This window comes from Pteropus alecto, unplaced genomic scaffold (genome assembly GCF_000325575.1).
Source record: "Pteropus alecto unplaced genomic scaffold, ASM32557v1 scaffold202, whole genome shotgun sequence".
In the NCBI taxonomy this organism is placed as follows: Eukaryota; Metazoa; Chordata; class Mammalia; order Chiroptera; family Pteropodidae; genus Pteropus; species Pteropus alecto.
Genome location: NW_006432451.1, coordinates 4,484,429 through 4,496,137, shown reverse-complemented (window position 1 = coordinate 4,496,137; position 11,709 = coordinate 4,484,429). Strand labels below are relative to the sequence as shown.

At 41.4% G+C, this 11,709-nt stretch overlaps 1 protein-coding gene across 1 annotated transcript; it reads right to left on the bottom strand.

Moving 5' to 3' along the window:
- Positions 1 to 6,907: 6,907 nt before the first annotated feature.
- On the bottom strand, positions 6,908 to 11,709 carry LOC102890716 (HLA class II histocompatibility antigen, DO alpha chain). The gene is made up of 4 exons (XM_006907397.2): positions 11,576 to 11,709; positions 10,144 to 10,392; positions 9,217 to 9,716; positions 6,908 to 8,976 (listed from the first exon to the last, which is right to left on the bottom strand). Exons 1-4 carry the CDS (start codon positions 11,655 to 11,657, stop codon positions 8,788 to 8,790), a joined length of 1,020 nt encoding a protein of 339 aa, XP_006907459.1. The 5' UTR covers positions 11,658 to 11,709; the 3' UTR covers positions 6,908 to 8,787.

The following is an 11,709-nucleotide window of genomic DNA, read 5'->3' as shown; positions in this document are numbered from 1 at the left end:
ACACACACTTAACATAATGAAAATTCTAAACATACAGAAGAAAAGCTGGAAAAAGTACAAAGAATAATTGAATACCCATAATGTAGATTCAACAACTGTCAAGATTTTGCCATACATGTTTCAACTGTGTAAGTGTGCATATCTGAATTCATTTCAAAAAAAGAACTCATGGCATTTCATTTCTAAATGCTTTAACATAAAGACATCTTGCTACATAACCATAGCACCATAGTCATACTAAACAAAACTGAAAATAATTTTTTAATATCATTGATTACCCAGCCCATATTTAAATTTTTCTATTTGTCCCAAAAATGTCTTTATACTTCTTTCTTCCTCCAAAGATGTTACCAAAGATCATCCACTAAATTTGAATGTAATGTCTCTTAAGTCTCTTCTAATCTCTCCCCACCCTGCCAATTCTTATACTGCCTTTTTGAAGAGCCAAGCCAAGTGTCTTATAGAATATCTCACATTCTAAATTTGTATGATGTTTCTTCATGGTTTTATTTGACGCATTCCTCTATCTAATGTATTTTATGTAAACTAGGACTTTGAACCAAAAGCTTGATTAGATTCAGATTAAAGATAGGTGATGCCGTGTACGTCACTTTTCATCTCCTCAAGAAGCATATGATCACTGTCTTGTTGTCCCATTATTGATGGGGCCAAATTGATCACTGAATTGAGGTGGTGACAGCCAGGTCTCTCTCTTCTGTAAAGGTATTTTTCTCTGTTGTCAATAGCAAACAATCTGTGGGCATGAGACTTTGGCATGATGTGGCTCTATGGTTCCCCATCATTTGTTCTTCTAATGTTTTAATATTTAATATTTAATGATCATATTAAGATACAAAATGCTGATTTTCTAATTCTATTATTTTGTCTACATTTATTAACTGGCAGCCATCTAAAGTACTTCTCTCATCAATGGAACTATAGTTCCTTCTGAAATGTCTGGATATATGTTTGTTTTCTTTAAGTACCAATTTTCTGTGTTAAGAATTCTAATATCACAGTCAGTGGTGACAGTATAGTTTTGTCACTGTTGATTGTTTTTTCTTTATTTGATTATTATTAGGAACTCATAGGTTTTTATATGTTCAGTGTGTTTAAGTCGATTATGGTCATTTTTTTTTAGCTCAAATTGTCCCAGATTTGGCCAATGAGAGCCCCATTCAAACTGGCTGCTCTTTTCTTTTGACATGACACTATTAGTCTTTGAACACTTCCTTGTTTTCTAAAACAAGCTTGCCTTATATTTTCCTTAACCCAGACCTGAGATTGGTCACTTCTCTAAGAAGCTCCATTTTCTTCTTTTGGATAGTGGTATTTAGAAACCACAATCTGTGTACTAGGGATGCTCATAGCTGCTGAGATATAATTGCTATCAGGTTCTTTCATTTTCTAGAGTTAGGAGATTGCGTGTGTGTGTGTGTGTAATTGGGTAAAATCAGCATTTGGATATGTCAATTTTAGATATGTCAATTAAGAATATATATATACACATATCATTAGTTAAAACTGACATTTGTTTAATTCAGCTTCTTTTTTCTTTTTTTATATACTGAAGATCTTGATTCCTAATTATATTACATCAGTAATTACTGATTTGCTTTATCCTATAATATACATAATATAGTTTCAAAATAATATACAATATTACTATTAACTATGACTATTAAAACTACTGAATGACATTTGACTTTTTTGGTAGTTCTTTTTGTCCTTAGAATATATTCTACTAAGACTGTACAGTTATCTTCTAATATTAGTTAAAACAATTATTTTCTCCACGTGGTTCACTTGTTTCTGTTTGTTTTAAATTTTAGGATTTTTGTTTATTTTTTATAAAACTTATAAAGCATTTATATGTTTCAAAAGTCAATATTCACTGTTGCCTCAAGCCCGTTTCCTCAACTCTATTCTCGTTTCTCCTCATTTTTATCAATCTCTGGTTTACCTTTCCAGTGTAGCTTTTTGCAAATATATGTCTCCCCTCTTTCTTACCACAAAAGTAGCTCATGTTATATATATTCCTTTGTATCTTGCATTTTCCACTACATTCTAGAGACCCCTCCACATCAGTTCAAAGAGTTCTTCCTCATTCTTTCTGTTAATTTTATGTTACTCAATTGTATGGATGTGCTACGGCCTTTTCAACTATTCCACTCCTACTGGATATGTTTCCAATCTTTTGCTATTACAAAAGATGGCACATCAGTCTTAAAAGGCAGATGATTATTTAATGACTGTATACATATGTTTGGAATTTCCTTATACATATTAAAAGATTTTAGAAGAAAAAGAAAAATATTACTTACATTGGTTGGTTTTAATTAAGTTATTAACATTCTTGAGAACACTCCGGTTTCATGTAACGATTTAGAAAACACTAGGTATGCCTCATGGTGAGTGTGCAGACTAGTAAATTTGACAAATGTAAGGTGCTTAGACTACCACTTGGCACATTGAAAGAGCTCACTAAATGAAAGGTAATAATAATAAAAGCAAAAGTATTAGTAACTGCAGAAATTTTAAAAATGTATTTTTCTTTATTTGGGCATGTCATTAAGGAATTTGAGAGCTGAATGGACTACATTTTACTCTCTAGTCAGTCAGTTATTTTAACATTTATTGAGTAACTACCATGTTCTAGGTGTTATGGTAAGAACTTGTACCTGGAGCAGAGCATTAGACTGAAGGCCTGAAGGAAAGAATGAAAGGCAACTGGGAATCCAACCACATCTCAGGAGTGGTATTTACTCTAGGGAGGAGGCAGCAGAAAGTTTCCAGGGGCCGGAAATGCTGGGGAACCCTCTTCTTGGGAAACTTGGTTTTGCTCAGATTTGGAGCCTCTACACGAGGAGGAGTCAAACCACAGATGGAGCCAGATCACAGTTAGTGGCAATGTGTGAAGATGCGGTTTGGGAGAGAAGAGAGGAAGTGACTTTGCTCCTCTAAAGGCATAGTCACTTCCTCAAAAGGCTTTCCAGGAGGTTAAAGGAGTAAAGAAAGCCTGAGAGGAGGGGCCCCATTCAAGGAGAAGCATCAATCTATAAAGATAAATAGGGTAATGTGAAAAGAGAGGGACTGGAGATAGGTGGTTTACTTGCTGAAGCTGATCAGAGAAACCTCCCTGAATATTTGCCACCTGAGTTATATATGGATGAAAAGTTAGAGATAGATGTTAAGATCTTGGGAAGGAAAATTCCAAGGAAAGGTAGTGTGACTATGGCTTAATGAAAGAAGGCAGAGTGGAGGGAAACAAAGTTGGGAAGATGTTCAGGACCAGTAAGAGCCTTCGCCAGTAAGAAACGTAGAGTATATTCTAAGGGAGAAAGAAAGTCTGAATGAGGGGAGCAACACTAATAATGCAAGTGGGAAAAGTAAAATCTCTTTAGTAATTCCCCAAATTGGTCATTCTTCAGCTTCACCCCATTTCCTGCTGTCAATAAGAAGCCTCAACAGACATTAACTTCCAAAGAGGGCTAAAATATCCTATGTATTTCCTAGTAATGCTGATGTTTGATCCTGCTCATTCTACTTCATGTTTCACAGGCTAGCTTCCATTTGCTTCTGAGTAGTGATGGTACAGTGAAAAGAATTCAAGCGCTAGCATCATACAGACCTTCCCAGCCACCTTCTAGCTCTCTGACCTTGCACAAGTTACATAATTTGAACCCCAGTTTCCTTCTCTGTGAAATGAGTATGATTACAATTACCTTGCAGGTTGGTTGCGAAGAAGAAATGAAATAATACATGGTAGCAGATTAATGCTTTTCTTTTTTCTCTCTCTGTACTTAGGTTTGTGATACAGAGCAATGGCAGATGTCACCTCCAAGACCATTCCTCTTCTAGCTTTGAGTTTCCCAAAGCTTGAAGCACTCTTGACATTATGCCAGGTGTCCCAGACATTATAGTAGGGAGAGAGAGAGAGGAATCCCTTTGAGAGTCAGTAAGGCAAGACTCTCCCTAACTGTGGAGGGCACAGTGGTCTGTGGGTCCTAAGACAGCCCTGTTCCCTTGCAGCATACAAAGCAGGTGGGTAGGCCCTAAGGGAAAAAGGGAAGGTTGCTGTATGGTGTATTTTTGCAGTCCTGCCTACAAGCAGTGCGGATTACTCCTCATCAAAGATTCCCTTGCCCCAGGTATAGAAGCAGCAGAGCTGCCACTCTGAAAGGACAATACAGGTTAATACCCAAGTATCCTAGGGGTACTCATCTGGAAAGATTCAGGAAGATGGAAAGGGCTTTCCAATGCCTCAGCCCTATGTCAGGGCCTTTGAACAATCATGAAAGAGAAAAGCCCCAGTAATGTCTGAGGTTGAATTTACCACCAGCCTCATGGTGATAGGAGGTAGGTTTTAAGTCCAATTTATGAATATTTAAAGAAACGTACTACATTTTGCTCTTTGTGCACTGTTTTCTTGATTTTGTGAACCGAGATTCAAATCCAATGTACATGAAAAGCATTTACCACAAGGCCTGGCACATTGTTTGTGTTCAGTCAACAGTAGCCAATCTTATTAAAACCAGTTGCAGAACAGTGAGAACAGATGGATTTGAAGCAAATAATATCAAATTAAGTAGAATTCTACAAATGTTTTAATGTGTAGTGTGTTCCAGACAATAGGATAGGTGTTAGCAATGTAAGACATGGACGTTCCTTGCCCTAGAGGAGTGACAAAGGAAGACACATACACAATTAACTCTAACACATGGCAGGATGTGGTGTGTCCCAGTGGGAGAATGGGCAAAACAGTAAGGGCTTAGATTGGAAAGGCTTCACGGAAGAAGTGAAATTTAATCTGGACCTGGGGAAGGACAGGTAAAGTTTTGGCAGTTTCAGCACAGAGAATAGTATTGCAAAGGCAGAGGGGGTAAACATAGAGTTTTGTGTGACTTAAACATTGACTCTTTTTAGGAGAGCTATTAGGAATAAGGTTAAAATGATAGATTAGGGGCAGTTTGAGAAGGATCTTTACCCTGTAGGTAATGAAACACCCATAGGAATTTAAAGCTGGAGGAAGAGAAAAAGAAAATATCCTACAAGCATCCAGAGAGAAAAAAACAGCAGATCCCATACAAGTTTCAGGACTCTGAATATTTCTGGCTTCTCAACAGTAACACTGGAAGCTAAGAGAATATCGAGCAAGACCTTAAAAATTCTGTTAGAAATTATTTCCAACCTTGAATTTTATTTCCAATCAAGTGATCATTCAAGTGTAAGAATAGAACAAATACATTTTCTGATATGCAAAGCATATAAAGTATACCTCATATGCACTCTTTCTCAGGAAGCTAAAAGAGGATGTGCCTCTCTATAATAAAGCAGTAGACTACAAAAGGGTCATTACTGAATGTAAGAAACAGGAGGTCCAACACAGACGACAGGCAAATCCTGACAAGGATGGTGGTGACAGCTGTGTCACTGAGATCAACTAGTTTAGATTGGAGCAGTTTTACCAGTTAAGATGAGAGATTTTTATCTGACAATAAAATTGACAGAATACCTGGTGCATCTGAGAATGTATTGTGAGAATGAATTTTGTACTAATAAATTTGTAATTCATTAATGATAGGCACACATAAAACCAAGCAAAGAGAAAACACAACAATTATTAACTCTAGGAAAAACAAAACGTTGTAAAGGAAAGGAAAAGCAAGCATGGTTTACTCTGTGGTTTGACTGTGAATAGCCTTTCCATGATCATAATAATATAAACACTGAACACCAGCCTAGCCAAAATATCAATATAACTATGTTAAAGGAAGGAGATATGAGAAGGGAGTGTGTGTGTCGTGTGAGGATAAAAAAAAAAAAATCTAAATCCTCCTCTTCCATAGTGGTAAATAAACAGATAAAGTTTAAAGCTGAAAAACCATGAAGTAGCAACATAAACATGTTATTTAGAGATAGGAGGAAGGTCAATACCAATAGAATCAGTTTAAAACAGTTGAAAGTTATCCCTCTAGGGTGAAGACATGATAGGAGAGGGGGACCGAGACTGGAATGATTTTTCAGCAAATCTTGTCAAAGTATTTGACTCTTTAAACTATGTATATAACATAACTTTGTTAAAAACTAAAAGAAAGTGTGGATAGGGGCAGCCCATGCAAAACACTGTTTCAGAGAGAGTGATGGGAGGAGCTCTTGAGGGAGGTTGGGTACAAAACAGAGAAAGGATTGATGTTCTCATTACATGAGAGAGATGACATGTTTATTATCTGTAGTGGGGGAACCCTGCAAAGAGGGAGAGTTTGAAAATACAGAAGAGAACAGGACAAACAAACAGAGACTCATGGACATGGACTATAGACTAGTGGTTACCAGAGGGTAGGGGGAAGTGGGGGGAGGTAGATAGGGTAAAAGGATCAAATATAGGGTGTAGGGGGAGGGTGAAGTGGGTAAAGGGGATCAAATATATGGGAGCTGAAGGAAACTGGACTTTGGGTGGTGAACACACAATAGAATATACAGATGTCAAATTATAATGTACACTTGAAAATTATATAATTGTATTAACCAATGTCATCCCAATAAACTTAATAAAAAAATAAATAAAAATAAAAGAAAATAAGAAAAAAAAGAAAATACAGAAGAGTAAGTGACTATTGAAGGTCGATTCTGAAAGAAGGGAGTCAGATCAAGAATGAAGGAGGACAATTTTTTTAATGAGAGACTACTTACTCTGAGACTAGAAAGGGGAAAATGTATGACAGCAGATACATAAATCTAAAAGATGTGGAATTGTTCCTAGAAGTTCCACTGACTTCTGGGTAACATATGTATAGTGAGAAAAAAAAAGTACACTTCCTGTCAAAAAAAAAGACAATTTAATGACTTTATAAAACATTAAGACAGAGATCAGAGAAATGTCTGATCTCTGACCTAATGCAAGGATGCATCAAGTTCACTTTTAAGCAAAAGATCAGCAGAGATCAGGGCACATTGCAGACAAGACATATCTTGTGGTGTCTTCTGAGAACCAATCCATTCTTCTTTGAGAACGACCTGACTCTTCACATTAGAGGTGGGTGCTCAGCAGCCATGTTTGTATCTTGAGATCTTGTCCTCCTGGTCACAATATGTTGGACTGGGATGGACACCTGCCCCAAGTTTGACGAGTCATTTATTTTTCCAAGAATTTAAATTGTGACTGGGAGACATAGTCTCTGTGTGTGGCTAGAGCTGAGCTGATTAAAACAAACAAACAAAACCTCAAGAGCTGTAGGGTGGGCATGTTAGCTGAAAAGGACAGTCCACACAGAGAGAGAAATATGACTGATATATCTAGCATGCAGAGAAATCTAGAGAACACAGACCAAACAGCACAGAGAGAGCAAGAGGGGCTCTCTAGCTTCTGCTGGCTTTTCAGTTCTGAGTTCTGTTTCCTGTGAAGCCCGGCTAAAACGCATGCTTGGGTTCTGGGCACCACTTCTGTGTCTTTATTGTAAACATATTCTCCTTTTGGCTATGATCATTCTTAGGGGGTTTCTGTTACTGGCAAACAAAACCTTGACTGGAAGGAGCCCCTCCACTTCTATTAGAGTCTTGATTTTTCCCAACTTATTCTCTCTTAGGAAGTCCACAGAGTCCTCATAATGTCTTGGTGTCTTTCTTTTTCAGGAGCAAATGCTCACAATTCAAACCCCATCTTGCTCCTACTTGTATCTTGCTGAACTTCTTTCTATGCTCTAAAAGACCCAGGTTCTCCAGACAGCCTTCCTGGACCACCTCAGACCACAGGGGCTCTCTCTTCCAATGACCGCCAATAGGACTAGACTGTCAGAGGATCCCAGTTACCAGACCACAGCCTAGGCCCAGGATGGCTGCATCAGCATCATCTAGAACTTACCAAAAAGTTACAAACTCCATGTCCCCACTCCTCCCATCCCTGAGAGTCTAATTCAATAGATCTGGGTGAAGCCTGTACTTTTTAAAAGGCTCCCAAGTGATTCTTCTATGTTCCTTCAGGTTTGAAAAACGCTTAATGTATAATACTAATTTCATACTTGACATAAACTAGTTTGTATGGTTACTTATCTCTTTGTGTGTATTTTAAATTTTGTTCACAGTAAATCAAAATCTTCCATGCCACATATTTAGAGAGCATTCAAGTGGATCTCTCTTAGACCACCCCTCCTACCAGGTGCCTTGCAGATATACTCTCCTACCCTCCTAACAGATATGATTGATCCCAAGCCTCAGACCACTCTTTTTCATGCATAGGACTCTAGGGAATGTAGAAAAAGAAGAAAACATTGTAGATTATGGCTAGACACCAATGGCCTCTTCATTACAGAGTAAATATAAACAAGAGTGGAATACTCATGAACCTTTTCTCTCCCATTGCCCTCAATACTGTTATTTGTTGTAGAGAGTTGCAATGAACAGGTTACTCTGCATCCCTTTCAGGGAAAATCTGACCTCAGGAAGCAAATTTCTTGAAGTCCTTGTGTAATAGCCCATTCACAAGTAACACAATGGGCCCTGAATTGATGAGTCAAATGGAGCAAGACATAGATGGAAGAGCCTGAGGATAACTGCCAATCTCCCGTATGAGGTGGTCATGCTCTAAGGTCATCAACCAGAATCCCCTCTTCCAAGTCCCAGCATCCCTCACATCCTGAGAGAACTGGCCAAGAAATGGTAAAAAGGATACAGTGCAAACACCACTAATAAATTTACTGCTGCTAGCCAGAGCTTTGGGTATAGCAAGAAAATGTGCATGCACGTGTGTGGGGGGGGTGGGGGAGAGTGTTGCTAGTGCTAGTTGGTGCCTCACAAGTCCTGATGTGAGTACTGGGACCAAAAAGGAGACCTATAGGACAGAGGTTGGTCCCATTCAAAGTCAGCACAGTGGGGATGTACCGCATAGATTGTGGCACTGAGCATGCGGGGGCTGCCAGAAACTTGCCAGGAATCCGTAGGATGTCTCCCACAATTTGTTTCTCTCAGAAGGGTCATTACCTAAAGGAGCAAAATTCACGTGACCAAGGTTATTCAAGCTCATAATTCTGGGATTCTATCTCTGACTGCCACCTCCCCAAAACCTCACCCCTTCACCTCACCTCTGCTCTTCCATTCCTTGCCCACTCCTTGGCTGTATCACCCTTCCCTGCCCATATCTCCCCACAGAATTTCTGATTCTTTACTCTCCTCCTGTTCAGAGACATCACTTTTCTCCCCTAGACCCCGGGGCCTCTGCACCTGGGGACGCTGTGCAAGCATGTGCTTGTGATGATGAGGACAGTGCCCACGAGGAAGCCCATCAGGCCAGTGGCCAGGCCCAGGGCACAGACCAGGGTGTCTGTAGTGTCTGGCAGCAGAGGCACCTGCGGCTCTGGAAGAGAAAGGGGTACAGCAAAGGATTCTAGAGTAAAGGAAACACGGGACTGAGAAGAGTGGGCTGGGAGAAGGCTCCATACCCCAGTGCCTGAGGAGCGGCTCATCCAGGCCCCAGTGCTCCACCTGGCAGTCATAGAAGTCATCTGCTGAGGGCACGAAGGTCAGGTAGTGGAACTTGCGGAACAAATGATCAGGCTGGGAATAGAAGCTGGTCTGAGCCACCCCCTCGGTGATTGTTTGACCATTGCGTAGCCAGGTGATATTGATCACAGGGGGGAAGATGTTGTCCACGATGCAGATGAGGACGTTGGGCTGGCCCAGCTCCACTCGAGACTTGGGGAGTACAGTCACCCTTGGAGGCACTAGGAGAAAGAAGGCCCTGAATCCCAAAGGATCATCCCTGCAGCTGGGCCTTATAATGTCTGAGACTGAGGGACATTTCCTCCTATTTAGCTGTCTGCATGCAGTTAACCGCTGGGATGGTAATGACTAGGGCAGCAGCAGGAGGACAGAGGGAGAAGAGACTGAGGAGTGCAGTGTGGCACCAAGGGCTCCTGCATCTGACAGGTCCCTGAAGGGGAGTCCAGGTGGGAGGGGTCTTTCCTCAAAAAGAAAGGGGATGCTGAAGGGGTCTGGAAAGGTCTAGAGCCTCCCGGGAAAGAAAGGGATTGAGCACCACAGTCACAGATTCTGAGAACAGATAGCAGAGCAGATAGAGAGGTGGGGAAGGCTTCTCTGGGCCTCCCCTGACTGACCGAGGAGGAGAGGGTCAGAGGAAGGGCCAGGTACCGTTGGTGGCTCTGGTGTGGTTGGAGCGTTCCACCAAGATGTCCAGATGGGCTTTGATCATCGCAATGCTGGCCAGCCCATTCTGCGGGTCAAAGTGAGTCAAGTCGCCAAACTCAGGCAGACGCCACACAGCCTCCCTCTTCTTCAGCTCCACAGAGAACAGCTGTTCCCCATCAAACTCATGCGTGAACTGACCTGAGGCATCATAGGACTGGTAGAAGGCTGGTCCATAGGAGCCCATGTGGTCAGCTGGTTGGATGAGTTCAGGGTCAGGGAGAGAGAGAAAATGTATCAGTCTCATCCATGACAAATGCTATTTTGAGTCTCTGAGCCTGTGCCCCATGCTGAGTCCTAAGAGGGCAGAATCCTGTTCTGACCTGAGCTGATCCTTGGAGAGTAAAAGGGCTGATAAGGGGTGGAGGGGAGAGAACAGAGGGAAACAAGCAGATGCCCAACACACTCACCAGCACTAATACATAGGTGCAACCTGGCATACCAGGTTGGGAAGAGATGAGGCTGCCTAAAATCATGCTTGGGATTCCCAGGATTAAACTGTGGCTATGACCATTTGCTCTAACTGTGCTCTCAGGTCCTGTGTGTGAGATGAGGGTGTGCGGGGTGGGGTGATGAGAAAATAATTAGAGACAGGCACATAAGATGGAGCTTTGGGCACAGAGAGGCAATGTGGGTAGGTGTGAGAGAAAACAGGCAATGGCTGGCAGGAATAAGATTTGTGATACAGAGACCAAAGTGATAGGAAAAGGCAGCCCAAGATATTGCTGAGAACACTGGAATAGGCATTAGAAATTCAAGTCCCATCTCTTCCATCTCAGAGCATTATGGTTGAGCATATCTCTTCCCATAAATGAAGCTCAGTTTTCTGAAAATCGGGGGTTAGGTTTTAATTGGTAAGATACCTTTAGGAAGTATTCTAGGAAGTCGTTTGTTCAATAGTTGTGGAGGAACTACCGTGGGCCCGGTACAATGCCAGGTCCCAAGGAAATACAGATGAACCAGCTGTGGACCCCATACACAAGGAGCTCACTTCCAGAGCAGGATAAGACAGATAAACAGGTAACTAGTGACATGGTGATGAACACTGCAGTAGAACTGGACTTGAATGGGCATACTCCAAGTCAGAAATCAGGGTGCTGGGGGGCAGCAGGATGGACCTTTGGGTCTCAGAAAGGAAGAAGGAACTGGGGAGGCGCCTAAACCTGAAAAGGCCTGAGCAGAACACTGGCACAGCTGGACTGAGCTGCACCTGTATTTTAAGTCCAGAACAGACAAGAGAGAGGGATTAGGGATCTCTTGGTAAAGGAAGTTGCCCATCAATCAAAGCGAGAAAGGAACAATTTATGCTCAGTATTATCTCTCACATAAGCCAACACCCTAAATCTCCTCTTTTCATCCAGTCACTCCCAGCACTCACCCTTGATGGCCCCAGCTTCCTGGGGGCTCAGGAACACCATCAAGGTGTGGAGTCCCAGGACCAGCCCCCCACTGAGGACCATTGCCTTCTGGTGCTTTAACAAAACAAGTCTCAGTCACTGTCAGGGGTAAAAG